At 38.7% G+C, this 18,754-nt stretch overlaps 3 protein-coding genes across 9 annotated transcripts; 2 read left to right on the forward strand and 1 right to left on the reverse strand.

The window, feature by feature from the left end:
• The first annotated feature begins 1,141 nt into the window (after nucleotides 1-1,141).
• On the forward strand, nucleotides 1,142-4,788 carry LOC119987032 (probable methyltransferase PMT18). Of its 6 annotated transcripts, XM_038831742.1 has the most exons (8): nucleotides 1,142-1,357; nucleotides 1,569-1,616; nucleotides 1,722-1,765; nucleotides 2,273-2,972; nucleotides 3,054-3,264; nucleotides 3,362-3,659; nucleotides 3,794-4,261; nucleotides 4,354-4,788. In XM_038831742.1, the coding sequence occupies exons 4-8, from the start codon at nucleotides 2,289-2,291 to the stop codon at nucleotides 4,583-4,585; spliced, it is 1,893 nt and encodes a 630-aa protein (XP_038687670.1). In that variant the 5' UTR covers nucleotides 1,142-1,357; nucleotides 1,569-1,616; nucleotides 1,722-1,765; nucleotides 2,273-2,288; the 3' UTR covers nucleotides 4,586-4,788. The 6 variants fall into 6 exon arrangements, with proteins under 6 accessions (XP_038687670.1, XP_038687669.1, XP_038687668.1 ...); XM_038831741.1 differs by having other exon boundaries at nucleotides 1,142-1,616; XM_038831740.1 differs by having other exon boundaries at nucleotides 1,569-1,765.
• A 1,594-nt stretch (nucleotides 4,789-6,382) lies between these two features.
• LOC119987034 (transmembrane protein 120 homolog) lies at nucleotides 6,383-10,952 on the forward strand. Its single transcript, XM_038831746.1, has 10 exons — nucleotides 6,383-6,978; nucleotides 7,105-7,199; nucleotides 7,281-7,385; nucleotides 7,480-7,559; nucleotides 9,309-9,399; nucleotides 9,472-9,579; nucleotides 9,963-10,049; nucleotides 10,322-10,390; nucleotides 10,509-10,591; nucleotides 10,658-10,952. Exons 1-10 carry the CDS (start codon nucleotides 6,666-6,668, stop codon nucleotides 10,701-10,703), a joined length of 1,077 nt encoding a protein of 358 aa, XP_038687674.1. The 5' UTR covers nucleotides 6,383-6,665; the 3' UTR covers nucleotides 10,704-10,952.
• Nucleotides 10,953-11,477: 525 nt separating this feature from the next.
• LOC119987031 (trihelix transcription factor GTL1-like) lies at nucleotides 11,478-15,896 on the reverse strand. Of its 2 annotated transcripts, none has more exons than XM_038831736.1 (3): nucleotides 14,796-15,894; nucleotides 12,532-14,125; nucleotides 11,478-12,124 (listed from the first exon to the last, which is right to left on the reverse strand). In XM_038831736.1, the coding sequence occupies exons 1-3, from the start codon at nucleotides 15,158-15,160 to the stop codon at nucleotides 11,825-11,827; spliced, it is 2,259 nt and encodes a 752-aa protein (XP_038687664.1). In that variant the 5' UTR covers nucleotides 15,161-15,894; the 3' UTR covers nucleotides 11,478-11,824. The 2 variants fall into 2 exon arrangements, with proteins under 2 accessions (XP_038687664.1, XP_038687666.1); XM_038831738.1 differs by having other exon boundaries at nucleotides 11,753-12,120; nucleotides 14,796-15,896.
• Between the last annotated feature and the right edge of the window lie 2,858 nt (nucleotides 15,897-18,754).

Raw genomic sequence — 18,754 nt, forward strand, 5'->3', positions numbered from 1 at the left:
TCAATAATCAATTGTCATTGGATGCTCTCTGCTCCTCATCATCTCTCAATGTCCCACCATCTCTCCACTTTTATTATCTATCACAAGAAGTCTAGTTGTTAGTACTGCATGGCCATGAGCCATGAAACATGGTGTAATTATTTTGTTGGAAATGATTTTAGTAGAAAAAAAAAACGACAAGAGAAAACACTATCCTTTTGACTTAAAATACTTAAAAGAGACAGAGATCCATTTCTCCAATCATCACTTTTCATTTTACATCTAAACTTTATCTTCCCTGTTCTTTTATTGCATAAAAACTTATTGGTCATTTTAAATTAATCCATCTTCCCTTTCTTTCTTTCTTTTTTTTTTGTTGGATTTGGATTTTTAAGCTCTCTAATTCTTCTAAAATTCATGTAATAATGGTAAAACAAAATTCAGATAAATTTTGAAAAAAATAAAAATATAGTGTGATGTAGTACATTTCTTGAATTATTGGATTAAAATTGTAAATTTTTTTTTCTAAAAAAATTGGGGGGTCCAAGATCATTTTTTTTGTCACACTAAATGATAATTTACAAACATTGAAAAATAAGGGGCTTTGTCCTTACAATTATCGTCCAAAAACATACCAATTTTTATCTCTCTTTGGCTCCTTATTGCTCTCGCTATCTACTCTCTTTTCTTTCTCTTTTAATACTCATAAAAGAATTCATTATTGTCAGTTTTTTAGTATGTTTTTCATGCTTTTTAGTTCCTAAATCCTAATCGGCTAATCTATGCCATCATACATAACTAGGGGTGGCAAAAAAAAATCAGTTTCGAGTCGGACAACTTCACGTGTTTATGAAATATTTACTCTGGGTCCTAACCCGGATTGAATTTAGGAGGTACTTAATTGATCACGCCCGAGTCGGTTTAAATCCATACATGTAAATCGGATAATAACTTAATCAGAATTAGGATCCAGACAACTAAACTGGACGAGATTTATGTGTTTAGATTAGGACCCAATTTTAAATCGAATAAATTTTTTATGTTCGGACGTAGAACGTAGTTTAATCCGAATCGGATGACCGGACATAATTTTACCATCCTTATCCATAACTATGATCTACAAAAGTCGAAAACCCACTAAAAACTGGATCTGGATTACCTGTTCTAGTTTGTCAAAAGCAACAAAAATTCTCTGTTTTTGTAAGAACCACTAGCTAGCAAGCACAATAAAGAGGCAGGTACTTGATGAGGGTGGAAGATATAGGAGGGGAGTGAAAAGAGGCTGGTCATTCTCCTGTAAATCAGCTTCTGCCGCTGCCTTATCTTTTCTCAGATCAAATCCAACCCTTATCTCTCTCGTCCTCCTCCTCCATTTCTGGTAAAAATTTAATCCATCTTTTCAACTTCTTCTGCCTCTTTTTCTTTGGTCGTTGGCTTATTTTCTTGGTATAAGACAAAAAGAAATAAATATCACTACACAAATCAGTCACCAGTAACCACTCACCTCCTCCTGTAATGGCGGAAACTTTGCACCCTTTCCTTCCTTGTTTACTATATATGATTAATAACTCTCTCTCTCTCTCTCTCAGCCTTCATGTCTGCCTGCAACTTTTCCTTGATCCTGCCGTTTTGTCTTGGTACCCAAACCAACTAGCCAAGTTCTTGTTCATTTTATTATTGAACAATTAATTAAAAAATAAACACAATTACCCAACATTTTCCTTGTTTTTTTTTTTCACTAGAACTTGTATCTCGAAATTCTGGAAGCTTTGATCAACCATTTCAGGCATGCTTCTCTCTCTCCGTCTCCCTCTTCTTATTTAAAATGTTATCGTCAATGTTTTTTTGAATCCATTTGCTTGTAGCCTTGTAGTACTGGCTAGATGCTCTCTCTTTGGGTTTTCTGCAGATCAGGTATAAGGGCTGTTCTTTTATTGGGTGGGGAATTCTTGAGTTAATCAGAAGAAGAGAATGTTTAAAGAGAGAAAAGAAAGATAGAGGAGTTGAAACCATTCAAGTTTTTTGGGAGAGAAGCTGTTGCTATTAGTTCTATACTTCTATTTCTGGAAATAAAGGTGTTAACTTTGTCTTGTGTGTTTATTGATCAAACATATTCTGGTTTTTACCCATTTGTTTCTGCTTTCCATACTGGGTTGAACACTTCTTGTCTCTTTCCTTCTCCTAATAACAAATTGAAGACAGAAAAGTTTTACTGTGATGTAAAGTTGAAAACTTTGGATCACTTTTGAGATATTATTTTACCATTTTCATCTGTTAACAGCATCTTTGGCAGGTTGTAATAAACAACAATGTCTGGTGGATCTCCAAAGCATAATCAGTTTGAAAACCAGAGGAATCGTATCACATGGATCCTGGGGGTAAGTGGCCTCTGCGTAGTGTTTTATGTATTGGGAGTTTGGCAGGGTAGTAGTGCACCCACCAAGCCATCTGAGGTCTACAACAGAATAGATTGTCAGCCTGGAATGTCCGCAAATGAGGATAGATCCTCATCATCGTCGTTGTCGTCGTTGCCGGTTCAATTGGACTTTGAAAGCCATCATAGGGTGGAGATGAACAGAACCAGTGAGGCACAGAAGTTCCCACCTTGTGATATAAAATATAGTGAATACACCCCTTGCCAAGATCCGAATCGAGGGAGGAAATTCGATCGAAACATGTTGAAATACAGAGAAAGACATTGCCCCAAAATGGAGGAACTCCTTCTCTGCTTGATTCCTGCACCACCAAAGTATAAGACCCCTTTTAAATGGCCTCAGAGCCGTGATCATGCTTGGTATGACAATATTCCCCATAAAGAGCTTAGCATTGAAAAAGCTGTTCAGAATTGGATTCAAGTGGAAGGTGACAGATTCAGATTCCCTGGAGGAGGCACTATGTTCCCTCGTGGAGCTGATGCTTACATCAATGACATTAACAAGCTAATCCCTCTTACGGATGGAAGCATCAGGACGGCCATTGATACAGGCTGTGGTGTAAGTATATAGATTAGGCCATGAATATGTCTTTTACACTGTAAAGATCTTATTTACCTGAATTGATTTGTGGGTGTTAAGGTTGCAAGTTGGGGTGCATACCTGTTGAAGAGAAACATCGTAGCGATGTCCTTTGCGCCGAGGGATACCCATGAAGCACAGGTCCAATTTGCATTGGAGAGGGGAGTTCCTGCCATGATTGGCATCATGGCTTCGCAGAGAATTCCCTATCCTGCAAGGGCTTTCGACATGGCTCACTGTTCGCGATGCCTGATACCTTGGCATAAGTATGGTAAGCTGCTTTCAGAAACGATTCTCATTTTCTCATTCATCAATAAGGTGCAGATATGTTTTCTGTGTCAGCTGAGAATTTGTTTAATTTTCGACAGATGGTATGTATCTCATTGAAGTGGACAGAGTTTTGAGGCCTGGTGGCTACTGGATACTCTCCGGACCTCCTATTCACTGGAAGAAACACTGGAGAGGCTGGGAAAGAACACGAGAAGATTTGAAAGAAGAGCAGGATGCCATTGAAAATGTCGCAAAACGCCTGTGCTGGAAGAAAGTAATTGAGAAGGATGATCTTTCAATTTGGCAAAAGCCCATCAACCACATTCAGTGCATTAAGAGCAGGAAGGTCTACAAAACACCTCACATTTGCAAGTCTGATAATCCAGATGCAGCTTGGTACTTTCTCTTACCTTGTCTGTCACTCTATGAGTTATTATAATTAGATGGAATCCAATTTGCGGATTTTCCTTCGCCATTCAAATCGTTACTTATTGAATATGCTAAAAACTAACCTCTACTAATAAAAAAAGGTACAGAGACATGGAAACTTGCATTACACCATTGCCAGAGGCAAGCAGTGAAGAGGAAGTTGCTGGTGGTGCACTGGAGAAATGGCCGGAACGTGCATTTGCAGTGCCTCCAAGGATTAGTAGTGGCTCAATACCAGGCATAACTGCTGAGAAATTCCAGGAGGATAACCACGTATGGAAGGAGAGGGTGTCCCATTACAAGCGGATTATTAGTCCCTTAACCCAAGGACGATACAGGAATGTGATGGACATGAATGCTTACCTTGGTGGATTCGCTGCAGCTCTCGCAAAATATCCTTTGTGGGTTATGAATGTAGTTCCTGCCAAATCAGAAAAAGATACATTAGGCATAATCTATGAAAGGGGATTCATTGGTACATATCAGGACTGGTGTGAGGCCTTCTCAACTTATCCAAGAACCTATGATCTCATCCATGCTGACAATGTATTCAGTATTTATCAGGACAGGTAAGAATCTTAAATGGTTCGTATACTTGCAACGATTGATATCTTGATTTCTGAAAGGTTGAATGTGTGTTTTGGATGTTTTTGTATTGAAGGTGTGATATCACTTACATTTTGCTGGAGATGGATAGAATCCTGAGGCCAGACGGGACAGTTGTGTTCAGGGATACAGTAGAGATCCTTGTGAAGATCAAGAGTATAACAGATGGTATGAGATGGAAGAGCCAGATTATGGACCATGAAAGTGGACCTTTTAATCCAGAGAAAATTCTTGTTGCTGTCAAAACCTATTGGACTGCTGAACCTCAAAAATCACAACTACTGTAGTAGATATGATAGGATCTTTCTCTACTTTTCTTCTCCTTTCTTTCATGGTCATTTCAATCTGCCAAATGTCGTGGAATTACTGTGTTCACTCAGAATTTTGATCCAATGAAACTCTTCCTACTAAATGGGAAGAGGATAGGTTTACTAATCGAGTCATGTATTGTTTTAAGATGCTGAAATGGAAATTAAGAATTTTCTTTCAACTTGGAACTTCAAGTTTCCAATTAACCATTATAATACTGGTAGAGTATGATGCTAGATGCTTACAGAAACCCTCTTCTGTGCTCTCCAAGATCCATGCTCGACTTGCTTTATGTACTGTTACCAGAAAAAAGGGGGGAAAAGGAAGAAAAGTGGTCAATCTGCGTTTAATTTAATGATGCGGATGTAGACAAATGACACCCGAGTCATTAGTTCGTGTGGTATAGATGGCGTGTATCATTATGATAACTAGAATTCGAATCTCTTCTCCCATTTCAAAAGAAAACTACATATAAACTGTGGTTACTTCTAGTGCAGACCCTTTACCCACTCTTTTTAACCCTAGTGATCTAAACCAATATAATCCAAGTTGCCAAAAAAAGCCAAATAAGCAAACATATATATTCCTTTCAAACCGACAGAAAGAATTTGATTAAAAATAATTAATTCTAACACAATTTGAGGATCTTATATAGTATTGCTTGCATCACAACAATATGTCCAATTACTTTCAGCCAAAGACTTTTCAAGCATAGCATATGAATGACAAAAATGAATACACATACTCATTTATAAATAACATAAATAAATACAGTAGTGTATTTCTATTGATTTTCTAACCGATTCTAAAATTTTGAGATAAAACCTTGGCTGATAATGACTACCACAAAACTTCAAACTCATGAAAAAGGGTTCAAAATTTAGGGTTTAAAATTTAGAGTCTTCGCAAGTGGTGTTGTGTTGTGTTGGTGGGAGGGAGGGAGGGACTATTTATATATGCTAAAAGGAGTAAGTCCATGGTGGGAGAGGTTTTGGTGAATATGCTCCAAAGACTTTCATACATCATTGTTGTCAAATGTCGACAAAACATAAATATAAATTCCAAAGGGTATAAAACTATTTTTCTTTGACTTCAATACTATCTATAAAACACCATAAAAAATAAATCTCTTCCATTCCTCATCTACACTCTTTGTGGTTTTTGTCATAAAATTTGAGGATTGGTTAGATTTGGCACAAGTTTTTAGAACAATCTAACCGTGATTGAATGATCATCAGTCTTTGGCTCGTAAAACAAACAATGCTTCTACCAAAGAGGTGTAGTCCGGTTGCTTGAGTGATAAGGTGTGAGATTCACCAAAAGTAAATGTCACAACTCACAAGTTTTACTCCCACCAAGAGCTCCCTTAAAGGTATATTCTCACGATAATTATAGGTAGTGTTACAACAATAATGATAAGTAAATCAAGTCAAGCCTCTTGCCAGAGTGGTCTGATGTCCCGATAATGGTTAGTAAGCCCAATCAAATCTTTTGCCGGAGTGGTCTGATGACCCGAGATTTGGATCTGGCCCAGTTGTCACAAAGAGTTGGGGTCCCTCCAATATTAAAAAAAAATGTTTATGGAGGTGAATAAATGGTGTGATTTTTTTTAAATAAAATGATTTGATTCTTGCTGTTTGTATATATTTGAGTATATAAAAAATGACTTAAATAGTTAAATTAATTACTCGTTGTAAGTAATATAAGTAGTAGTAAATAAATAATAATTATAGAAAATATTTGTGTGGGGATGAAGTCAGAATTCATTATTCATCACATAAAAGTGTGCGTCCAAGTAGAGGAATAAGAGGTTATGTTACCGAAAAGACAACGAAAGGACCTCTCTTTCTGATGATTCCTCCTCATCTTTCTTTCTACTGTCAGTCTTCTGTTATTGGGTATTTGTTCTTTGTGTAGCGTGAAGAGGAGGCGGTAGTAGTAGTTGAGGTTTTTGTTCTTGGGTTGTTGAGATTCGGAGTTTTGATTGCCAAAAATCGAGTCTTTGGTATTGATATATACGTCGATTTGAGAAGTGGGTCAAGGGATCGGTGGGCAGTAATGGAGAATTCGGCGGAGCAATCGCCGCAGAAGGTTGAGGAGGAAGTGGGGAGAGTGGTCGAGCTGGCAAAGGAGCTCCAGGATTCGGCGTCGACGTACATATCGAGGACTTTCAGCGATGAGAATTCTCTGCGGCAGCGTGCTCTCTCGCTCGAATCTTCCGTCCGCCGCCTCCGCTCCCTCCTTGATTCCCTCCTCTCCAACAAGCTAATCGATCCCAAGCTCGCTGATAAGCTCGACGATGATTTGCAGAGAGCCAGGTGTCTTCTCCATGATGGTGATGCCGCAACTTTTCTTCCTTCCAAGCCACAGGGTACCTGCTGTTTCATTATCTTATACTTAAATCATAAATACATACTTTTTGCTGTTGATTTCAATTGGGTTTTTTTAATTTGCTAAATTGTTGATTGGTTCTGCTCTTCTCTGCTATGCGCAACAGCTGCCTTTCTGAGAATGTTTTTGGGTCCTATCAATGTGCGTGCCTCCCGCAAAGACGTCCAATTGAAGGTCAAAGAGGAGTACAACAGTTACAGGGTGAGTGCCTCCTGTTTATTATAGGCTTTAAAATTTGGAAGAGACTCATGTTTTGTATTGAAATCTCTTTTAATTCATCAGGATAGAACAGCGCTGCTGTTCCTTATTTTTCCAGCAACTCTGCTGATTCTGAGGTCTTGGATCTGGAATGGTTGCTTTCCCACATTTCCAGTTCAGTTGTACCAGGTATTTCATGATCACTCTTTCTGCATTTTCGTTTGTGAATGGTTGCTAGTTTCGTAATTGACTTTTTTTTTTCTTCTTAATAACCTTTTGCCAGGCGTGGCTGTTGTTCCTCTACACTGGTTTGGCTTTGAGAGAGAACATTTTGAGAGTTAATGGAAGTGATATCCGTCTCTGGTAAATTTTCTTGGAGTCTAAATACTTGTAACCACTCTGTTTGGTCTCGGTGATTTTTGCTTTCTTGGAAGTGACCAACCATATCTATCTCTGGCTTCCATTTGTTCCTTTACAGATGGTCACTGCACATTTTTATTTGTATGTGTGTGCGCATAGCCTCTATACCTTTCTCATGGTAGCTTATGGGCTAGCTGTTCATGACAATTGACATGTCACATGATACAATTATACTTGAGATGCACAAAGAACCCAAGGTTGTGTTCCTTTTCAGAATTGAATTGATGCTTTAGCTTGATCTGGATAGAGCACATTGGATATTCCTTTTAGCTTCCTCCATGATGCATAAGAAGCATGTATCCTTGAATTTCCATTGGTGATCATGGTATAAAACTATAAATACTTCCAGGCAAGAGCCAATAGTAATACTCAAAAAATGAATATGGATGAAATAAGAATGTTTTCTCTTGATGTGCAGGAAAACAACAAAGGATTGGATAACAAATAATACAAATCGGTTTAGGGTACTAGTAGCTCTAGTTGAAGATAAATTTGTAAGATGGTTTTGGCATGTTCAGTGCAAAGATTGTGATCCTCTGGTTATAAGGTCGAGAAAACTCAAGTAGGAGATAGTAAAGTGAGACAATGTAGGCCAAGAAGGCATTGTTGGATATGATAAATAAGCACACGAATGGTATTCCTTTGGTAAAGAGCATAGCTTTGGAATAAACTAAATTCTTGTATGGATTCATGTAGTTGACTCCCGAATGTTTGTTGAAAAGACTTCAATGATACGATTATGAAGGGAATAATAATTAATTACTCAAATTTGGTTTATCTGTTTGTTCATTCAATGTCATTTGTCATGTGTTTGTGGTGGAAATTGTTTCCTCTTTGCCCATACCGACAGGTCTTTAAATTTCTCTGCTTCTCTTATTTCTATATTCTTAGTGTTCACTGATCTCGTTTTCCCATCAATTTGAGTATGTCATAAATTATATGCACATACTACAATATCCCTGTCTCTTGAAAAAGGATTGGTTCTGCAATACTGACTGTTTTTTGATGTGTTTATTTGTTCTTAATTCTGGAACTGATGAATTTAGCGGACTTGAGTAAAAGTATAGGGGACTGTTCAAATGATTCTCCCTAACTATTGCTCTTCAAATAGGTTTTGCATATTTGGGGACAGATTTATCAAAATGCTAAGTTGCTTGTACCATATGCAGGTAGAAGTAACTCGACAAAATGCTTTAAGACATGGTACAAGATTTTTGTAGGCTAATTCCAGTGTGTGATTCCATTTACTTGCATGTTTTGGGTTGCAGTAAGTATCATGGTGGTGGATACTCTTCTATGCGACTGATAGTTCTAGATCCCTGTAAGATTCTTGTAGGATGCTTTAGTTTGATTCTGAAGCTCTATGTATAATGCTTTTATCAGATATATTGTAAGATTTGAGCTCGGGTTAAAGAAATTCTGAAACACAGAGCTGGATTAGATTGGTTGGATTGGAAAGTCTTAAAGTAATTGTTGGATCACAAGTGGCTGAATTAATCATTGTTGATTGATGCATGCACAGCGTAACAAAATTTTCGTTCACATTCTGATAGACCACGCATGATTCGATATTCTTTCTTTATGAAAGTTCTTCAGCTGCTTGTTGGTTTAATGGTTTTGATTAGTTATTGGTATTCTAGCCCTGATGGCACAAAGAATATTTTAGCAAGCATACTGGATATGGTTTTGCAGGTGGATATACCATCATTATTGTGCTATGATTATGGCCCTTGTTAGCCTCACGTGGGAAATTAAAGGACAGCCAAATTGTGCCCAGAAACAGGTTAGTGATAGACCTGTTAAATTCTAATTTTCCTTTTCTTATTTGCTTACTTACTAGCTAAGTTGTGTGCAGAAAGGAGTACAACTTTTTTTACAATGGGCAATGATGCAAGGAGTTGCAATGCTTCTACAGAACCGATATCAGCGCCAGAGGCTCTATACCCGTATCGCACTGGGAAAGGTATCAGCTTTTCTTTTTTTGTGGTGTACATGTATGTACTAATTTGATACTTTGCAACTTAAATTATGATATTTCATTTACTAGTCTTTATACCTGTCATCTTCATCAAAGCCGTTATCCCAAAAAATTAGGGTTTGGCTAAATGAATCTATTGGAGAAGTTAGTTGGAATTGGAGGTTGCCCAGCAAAATTCTATTTCGGGCCTTGTGCTCATAAGATTTAGAAAAGTTTTCCGCTGGAACCAGCATACTGCAACCCTCCTTTATCCGTGCTGAGTTGAATGGATAGCAGTTGTGTAGTACCTAGGATGTAGGGTTGGCTTGCTTATTTCTACTTGTTATATATATAGAATTTTTTGTAATCTTTATTTTCTGTTACATTAGGCCAAGAGAATGGATGTTGTTTGGGGTGAAACTGCTGGCGTGGATGGCCAACTGTGGCTGTTGTGTCCTCTACTCTTCATTTTGCAGGTAAGTTGCTCAAGTTCTTTACCCTTGCCAATTTCTCAGATATAGAGACAGAATGTGTTTTTTCTTTTGATTTTTTTTTTCTTGTTCTTTCACCATTCTACAACCATGTGCATGGAATAATCACTTGAATGATGTTTTGAGTCTCAATTAACTATGTTAACCCAATTAAAAAAAGAATTGATTCACTTCCCAACTTTTAAGACCTAGTTGAAGACATCATAATCGGTGTAGTTCAATCCTAACGACATTGGTGTGACCTCACGTTGATTTAGGGTTTTGAGGCATATGTGGGATTTTTGTTGCTGAAGACTGCATTTGTTGGGGTAGTCTCTGAATGGCAGGTAATGTTCTTATTATTTGTTTGAACATCTTCCTTCAATCAGCGCATGTAATGACATGTTTAAAATCACACGATTTCAAATCAAAACAAAGTTCAGTGATGGAAACTAATATTGGCAGGTAATCTTTTGCGGAGTCCTTTTCGTTGTGATGGCAGTTGGGAACTTCACAAACACAGTGGAAACTCTCATGGCAAAATCAAGGTTTAAGGCAAAGATGAAAAGAAGTAAGAGCAAGCCGGAATTGTAATAGAGCCCTCTTAAATCAAGGTTTAAGGCAAAGATGAAAAGAAGTAAGAGCAAGCCGGAATTGTAATAGAGCCCTCTTAATTGTTAGGGTTACTCTTTTTGGAGCTTCTTAGGATGTCAATACTTTTTCTTTTTCTTTTTTTCTGGATCATTAACGTGTATGTTGAAACCTGGGGGATAATAGCTTCTTGGTAAGGTTTCATTTTGGCAACCACTTTTTTTCCATATCAATATTGTATGAACCTCTTGAGTGTTTTACCTGGAAATGAACAGAAAGGAAGCTTGAAATTAGTAGAGCTATTCCGTTGTTCGGTCCGGGTGCGCGTATCCTTGTCTTCTCTTTTAGTGCAGGTGAAGGCAAGAGCCTCTGTTGTTTTTCTGTGTCTATCAAAACAAAAGGATCCTCCCACCCCAGTTTCTTCTGGGTTTGTGCTCAGATTCTCTCAGTAAGTTTTAACAGCAAATTCCTTCTATGCTCTGTAGTGAGTCCTTGCCTGTGTTTCAGCCCAAGAGTCTTAATATGGGCCTTGTACATAACTTGCATGAGGAAGAATATGGATTCAATAGAATATGAAATAATAAGAAACGATATAGATATTAACTTTCAATAGAAGTTAGAGAAAGTAGATTCCCTTTCATTTTCTCATAGACTGAATAACCGATCACACACTTTTGAAACAAAGGCTCGAATGATGATGACATATATCATAAGGACACATAATTTGTAATCAAGAGCTAATGAGTTATCTGCACCACTTAATACTGCCTGCCTTGAGGTAATAATTTTCTATAACAGCATCAATGTATTAAAATCAATCATAACCAAGTGGAAATAAGAGAGTTTACAGAATCAATATGATCAAAGATAAATAAATTCTTATTATCCAAAGCTAATGTCAAAGCTTATTCCCTCTACACTTAGACCAATCCTTCCCATTTTCCCTATAAAAAGTACTTTATTCACCAACAAATTAATCAATAAATGGAAAGGAATGATCTGATTGATCAAGAGAAGAAAAATAAAGAAGAACATTTGACAGATGATAAAAGGAACCAAAAGCAAAAAAGAAAGAAGAAAAATGAGAAGTATAAAGGAAGAATTTATGGTGGTTAGGCCTTTTTATCTTGTTTGAGCTTCTGAACAAGTGTAGGTACATATGTTACACTCTGGAGCTGCTGCTGCTGCTGCTATTGAACCATGGCCATGAAGGAGGGTGCTCCATTTCCTCCTCCATTAGAGGCGCCGCCTGTGTTCGGTCTTTGAAACTCTATCTTGTAATCCATCTTCCTCTCCTCTTCTAATTCATCATCCTCATCATCTTCAATATCTTCATCTTCCACTTCAGTATTCTCACTATCAGCAGCAGCTTCCTCCGTCTTGTCATAGTCGTCAACCGTTAACTGTTGTCGCTGCTGCTGATGGGATTGCTGCTGCTGTTGTGTCTGCCCTGCTTGCTTCTCCATTAACTCCTTCACAAGGTCTTCTGGCTTCAATATGAAAACAATAATCAATATGGTGGTGCAAGCCTCAATCTAATAACCACAAAACTAATTAAACTAGCAAGTGCAACATACTGTTTATATGACCAGGTTTAGCTATTTGGGACGATGAATCTCTTAAAATATGATATAAATAATGTGAAATGCCCCAAACCAATACATTAACTTGTTGGATCGAACGAGCAAATAACTAATCTTTACATTGTATTGGAGTGGGAGGTCTTAGGTTCATATTTTAGATTTCGTAATTTAAACCCTCATCTATTATTGTTAGAACATACATTAAGTTAACTTATCGGGTTTCGTCGAATGACAAAGTAAAGAGAATCATGGTTATTAGGTTGAATAACAAAGTAACTAATCGAATCATGGTTGAAAATTACAGAAGAAGTTACCTCCTCTGATGCTTCTCCTCCATTTCCTTCTTCAAAAAGGCTGCTTGCCAAGCTTACATTTTTGTTTTGTGACTCGGTGGAGGCTTGTTCTACGCGCGGTGATGGTGTCAAAACAGGCAAATTGCTCGGCCTTGTTGCCGGCAGAGGCTCAATGTTTGTGCTCTCCTGCTGCTGCCACTGCTCTGCAGTGCCACCGGTGCTTGAACCACCTCCTCCGCTGGTGCTGCTGACAACCTTTTTCGTATAAAGTGCGTCGAGTTGATGGTAGTAAGGGCAAGTCTTGGAGTCTTCCTGCCGTTTCTTATTACTTTCCTTCACTTTCTTAAAGTATTTGTTGATGTTCTCCCATTTTTCCTTGCATCTCTTGGAATTCCTCTTGTAACCCAACCTGGTCATCCCTGCTGAAATCTCTTCCCAGAGTGGACCTTTAGGACCCGCCTCTTGGTACCTTGATTCAAGCCCACTTCTCAAATTTATTAGCGCAAGAACCTCCGCCTTTGGCCATCTCGATGAGATGGATTCGTAGGTCCCGCCACCACTAACATCCTGGGGTGGAATTTGCTGCTCTAGTACTTCTGAAACAACTGATTGCGACTGTTGCTGTCGCGGTTGCTGCTGTTGTGGTACTGATGGTGGTGGCGGCGGCGGCGGCATGGATGGGGTCAGGTGGATTGGCGGCACTGGCAGCGGTGGCGGAGTGAATGGGGGGATGGTGACAGGTTGAGGCAATTGGATGGTCTGCCCAGTAAGTTTCTGTAATAATGACACAATGGCGGCGTCTCTGGAAGAAGAGATGGCCCTCTCTTGAGCCATAAGCTCGTGTTCTCGGCTCAATCTTGCCATTTCTTGTCTCTTCCAAGCTTCCTCTCTGATCATTCTATCTTGCTCTCTCTTCTCAATTATCTCCAGAAACTTCTTCTGCATTGTCTCCTGTTTCTGCATCATCTGTTTCATTAGTTTCTCAAAGAACTCCATCATCCTCCTCGTAATGTTGCCACCGGGCCGCCTCTTCCTTTTGCGGCTGCTTTCAGCTGCGTTCAACCGTGGTTGTCGTTCAAATTCATCATCATCCTCATCATCATCATCATCTTCATCTTCATCGTCAGTACCCTGAGAAGAAGAAGACGAACTGTTCGACGAAAAGCCAACGCCAGCGGTAAACGCTGGAGGCGGAGCTGCAGACCCAGTAAGCGGCGTGGGCGGCAACGGCATGGCGGCAGTCAGATCATGAGGAAACACATTGAAAGACATCCGGACAGAAGTAGTAGTAGGGGGTGGTTGAGTAATTCCAACTGATGAGATCGGGATCCCAATAGAGACAGGAGAGACATCAAGGCTAGCGGAGGCTGCTACGGCCGTGGCGGTGGTAATCGGCATTGCCTGGGAGGCTAAAACGTGGTGGGTGCTGGTGGAGGCGGTGGCCGTGGCGGAGTTGGTGTTGTAGAGAGCTTCCAGCTGTTCGAAGAATTTATAGCTCTTGCCATCTTGACGACCGGCTCGGCCTTCCTTTGTTCGCTTGTAGTATTTGTGTACGTTCTCGAACTTCTCTTTGCATTTTTTGGCATTTCTTCTGTATCCAAGCTCCGCTAGTTTTCTATATCAGACGATAACAACACTTCAATTCAATAAACAAAAGTACTTATAATAACAAATCTCTATCTATACATATACATATACATATACATATATTATATATATATATATATATATATTACTCCATAGATCGTCAACTTTATTGGATTTTTTATAGTTTTGATTATGATTAACATGATGAGAGAACCTCCCTCCCTTCGCTTTCATAGAATCAGGCCCACTACTGTCCTTGCACAATAATAATCTGCTGCTTAAGTAAATGACCACTGCAAGAAAAGTTTAGAGGGGGAGAGAGAGAGAATCAGAATGAAATTCCCTCTCGGGATTTTCAATTTTTCATTGGAACTAATGAAGTAAGATAATGAAGGGAATTGGGTGAAATTCATGCAACAGATCAAGGCAATTTTCTGGATTTGGAGAAAGCAAAAGAAAAGATGCCAAACTCGTGATTTGCGATGGAGAAAAAGGGATAGATGGAAGAAGAAAGAAACCTGTACAGAATGAGTGTGAGTGTGAGTGTGTGAGAGAGAGATCAGACAGGAAAATGAAAAATACCCGACAAAGTTTTCAGTGATATTACTGTTCCACCCACATTAGGAAACCTTGAGATTGTATGGAGGAAGAAGAAATATGAGGTGGGTGTTGATAAAGTTTGGATCTTTTTCAATTACCTGGAAACATCTTCCCAGAGAGGGCCTTTGACGGTGGCATCACGAAAGGCAGTATCCATATCAGTCCTAATCTTGATTAGAGCCAATGTTTCTTGCCTGGGCCATCTATTGCCACCACCACTTCCTCCGCCTCCGCCTCCTCCACCGCCTTCTAAACCATCCTCATCCGCTCCAGCTGGTTCTGCCAATCCCATAAGCTCATCCAAACTGGCAGCGGCAGGCGGTCTGCTGCTGATGGGTGAGGCAGCCACTACTGGCTGTTCCATCAAGTGGGTACTGTCACAACCTGCAGTTGCAGGAGGAGTAATCTCAGCCGTTGATGTAGACAACCCATATAGGGATTGCGATCCTCCTCCTCCTTGCATCCTTTTCCTCAATGAAGAATTCTCGTTCTAATCAAGTACAACTTCCTCCTTGCATCCTTTTTCTCAATCAAGAATTCTCCTTCTAATCAAGTACAACTTGCGGCAGAGCTGGACAAACTTTGTCTTCATGCTTGAATCTAAGACCAATTGGGTTTTTTTGCTACACACACCCTCCTCTCTATGAGAGAGGGGGTGAGGGGACTGCTTGGTTGATGAGAAATGGTGGGCAAGGAAAGATTGGAAATAGATGAATAGGTTGTTAAAAGAAAGGAAAGAAAACGAGAGAAAGAGATTGGAGAGAAGGGGGAGGTTTAGAGTTTAAACAACTGGAAAGAGAACTCCTATGAGTTAGTGCTGCTGCATCCCCTCTTCAGATTTGATTTTCTTATTCTGATAAATAAAAAGATTTGATCTTTATATATGGGTTTTTGTAGAAGAAGAAGAAGAAGTCGTCCAGCAGTAAAGAAGCAAAAGAGAATAATAGATATAGAGAGAGAGAGAGAGCTTAGGAGGAGAATACGAAGAAGAGAATAATCACCACTACCATCATCATGAATTCCACTGCAGCACTCCTGTACTGTCCCAAAAAGGAAGGGTCACTCACCTTGTGGAGGAGAGATAAAAATGATAAATGTAGAGAGAGAAAGGACAGAGATGAATGGAGATGACGATTATGAGGATGATGATGATTAAGAGAGAGAGAGAAGAGAGAGAATGTGCATGTGTGTGTGAAATGATAAAACAAACTAGATGCTGTGTTGTCAGTGGCCTTTCACTTTGCTGCTAATAATTGTTAAAAAAAAAAACCCCTATTTTTTTATTATTATAGATATATATATACCCGTTGCAAATAAATAATAAATCATTTTTTTTCCTAAAAAAAATAGAAAGTAAACTTGAAGAGAGGTAGGCGCAGGAGGAGGGTATCCAGTAGAAGTCACTATAGTAACATAGTTGTCATCACAAATATTTAGTCTGTTTGCCAATTAAAAAAAATTGTGTAGATCTCACGTTAATGATAAACATATTAGACTGAACGTTTATGATTAGAACGATCGAGAAACTACAATGATTTCTACTGCAGGCCTCCTTAATAGGTAGATGATCCCATACAATTCTAAAACAGCACCCATCCATGTAATGTAACGATATAGTGCCACATGTCTTACTGTAAAATTGAAGAGATGTAGGCGTCGGACGAGGGATTACAGTAGAAGTTACTGTAGTTGTCTTCACAAATATCCAGCCTATTTACCAATCCAAAAAAATTTGTGGACCCCCACATTGATAAATAGATTAAACTGAACGTTTATAATTAGAACGGTAGAAAAACTAGAATGATTTCTACTGTAGATCCCCTTAATAGATCGAAAAAGCTATTTGTCTCCGTAATTAGGATCCCAATGATCCTAGTTGCTGGGACGAGTAGCATGGCTGTTAATAGATAAACGCTCCCATTACCATACAAATCTAAGTAGCGCCCATCCCTGTAAGGTAACGATACGGTGTCACCTGTCCTACCGTAATCTTCAATGTAATCCAGCTAACTTCAGGCCTTTATTGATGTGGCAAATTCCAACTGGTCCACGTGCTTTCTTTCCCGACAATTAGATGCATTAAATTCTGTTCCCCTTCTTTTTCGTGTAATAATATATATATATATATATATATATATATATATATATATATATATATATAATGTGTAGTAATATTTGAGCTGGAAGAAACCCGATATGGGAATCAGAATACATACGCTGGTTAAACTTAACCATGGTTAGATTTTTAACCGCAGACCACGCTGGCTGAAACTGAAAGATCAAGATCTACCTCTAGATTTTGTCCCATAGTTTTTACTCCTCTTTCTTTTGTTGATTAATTAATTAATTAAGATCCCGATCAAGATCATGATCGCCAGATTGCTTTACTTAAAGCAACTTGTCCCTGCTGCTCCCCCCATATGACCAATTTAATAAGTTCCACGTGATTTGGTATTGCACTTACATGTAACCCGAGTTTAACCTCATATCGGTTGTTAAAAGAACAGACTCGTACGATGTTGTTTTTAGTTACCGAAAAAAGTATTGCTCTTAGATCAATGACCTAATTGAAGGACATTCACGTCCAAACACCCCTTTCTATCACAGACGTTATAAGGAATCCGTTCCTGACCTGCTTAGGAGAGTTCATTCAACCACATAACAACAATTTGGTTATATTTCTAGGCTTAAGGTGGATGACGTTAAGATCGAGATTCAAACCAACTGAGAGTATTTCCCTAAAGTTTTCTATAGGTCTATCCACTTCTTACATGTCGTCAACGTGGTACAAATTATTCAACCAAGTCTTATATTGTTAACTTTAAGAGCTTCCTAGCTAGCTTATTTATGGATATGCTTAAAAGCGTGAGTCACAATGAAGACAAGTTGGCTTTCTATCAAGACAACCGCCATGAAAATGTAAAAAAATAACAATGGCTTTACCATCTTATCAACAAAAAGGAAAAACAGAAAAGGGCAAAAAAACACACACTTGTACTAAGGCATTTAGATCAGTCAGTCATATATACATATATAGATGTGATTAAAAAAAAGCATTGTAGATAATACTAAAAATATAAGTTTAAAAAAAAAAGAAGAAAAGAAAAGGAGAGAGACAAGAACAGAGTGGCACAGGCTGTAAGAGGTCCCAGAATATGAGGTGTTAGAATACATATATACATACATATATAATACACCACCTACATAATATAATACATATATATGCATATTCTCACTTCTCACATACCCTTCCATGGTGGGGTAGACATAAAAGAAGTAGTATTATCCTTCAAGTTAAAGGCTAATGCTCAATTCATCACATCACCACCCCACACCACCACTGACAAACTTATGCAAAGCTAAAAAAAAAAACATGTAATATACCTAATTGGCTAATCAATGTCTAAAGTTCATCCCCATGTGAACTGATCAGATACCAGAACTTCCCTGTAAGTTTCACCAGTAAAAGGCCTCATCTGGGCCTCTGGATTTCACTTTAGCACACAATTGTTAAAAACTTAAATGAAGATTAGCCAGAGAGATTCCCCAACATAGAAGATCTCAACCACCACACCAAAAGGATCTTCCCCATATCAGTTTTGACCTCCCTGAGATCCATCGAAAATGATAAAAATCCCAACAACAATTGGTATTCCAGTTATCCCAGTTACTGAGATGGATGCACGGGATTAAGTGGATTCATGGGCTCCACATATCACATATGATGCACATGAAATCCTATGCGTGCAACTCAACATATGGGATAACTGAGATACCAATTGCTAGGATCCTATCATTACTGGAGATTCATTCAGATAAATTAGCGGAGTTGAAGATATCAGGCAAAATGGCAAACCTAGAAACCAAAAAATTCACTAATCCTACGTCCACAGCAGGCAAAGTCTCCAGATTCACATCACACGACCACCACAGAACCTTATGAGACAATACAAACATTGATCAAAACTCTCTCTACTAGACCCTCACCTTCAATAACCTGTCAGGTCTATTCTTGGTCCAGGAATCAGGATCATCACTGTCAGACAACTCAAGCCAA

This window comes from Tripterygium wilfordii, chromosome 20 (assembly GCF_013401445.1).
Source record: "Tripterygium wilfordii isolate XIE 37 chromosome 20, ASM1340144v1, whole genome shotgun sequence".
Taxonomy (NCBI): Eukaryota; Viridiplantae; Streptophyta; class Magnoliopsida; order Celastrales; family Celastraceae; genus Tripterygium; species Tripterygium wilfordii.

Coding starts and splice junctions, on each gene's coding strand:
- LOC119987034 (XM_038831746.1), top strand. CDS start 6,666: ATGGAGAATTCGGCGGAGCAATCGCCGCAGAAGGTTGAGGAGGAAGTG. Junction 9,400..9,471: donor CAAATTGTGCCCAGAAACAG/GTTAGTGATAGA, acceptor AGTTGTGTGCAG/AAAGGAGTACAACTTTTTTT. Junction 9,580..9,962: donor CCCGTATCGCACTGGGAAAG/GTATCAGCTTTT, acceptor CTGTTACATTAG/GCCAAGAGAATGGATGTTGT.
- LOC119987032 (XM_038831739.1), top strand. CDS start 2,289: ATGTCTGGTGGATCTCCAAAGCATAATCAGTTTGAAAACCAGAGGAAT. Junction 3,265..3,361: donor GATACCTTGGCATAAGTATG/GTAAGCTGCTTT, acceptor AATTTTCGACAG/ATGGTATGTATCTCATTGAA. Junction 4,262..4,353: donor TTCAGTATTTATCAGGACAG/GTAAGAATCTTA, acceptor TTTGTATTGAAG/GTGTGATATCACTTACATTT.
- LOC119987031 (XM_038831736.1), bottom strand. CDS start 15,160: ATGCAAGGAGGAGGAGGATCGCAATCCCTATATGGGTTGTCTACATCA. Junction 14,126..14,795: donor CTCTGGGAAGATGTTTCCAG/GTAATTGAAAAA, acceptor CGTCTGATATAG/AAAACTAGCGGAGCTTGGAT. Junction 12,125..12,531: donor GAGGAGAAGCATCAGAGGAG/GTAACTTCTTCT, acceptor TTCATATTGAAG/CCAGAAGACCTTGTGAAGGA.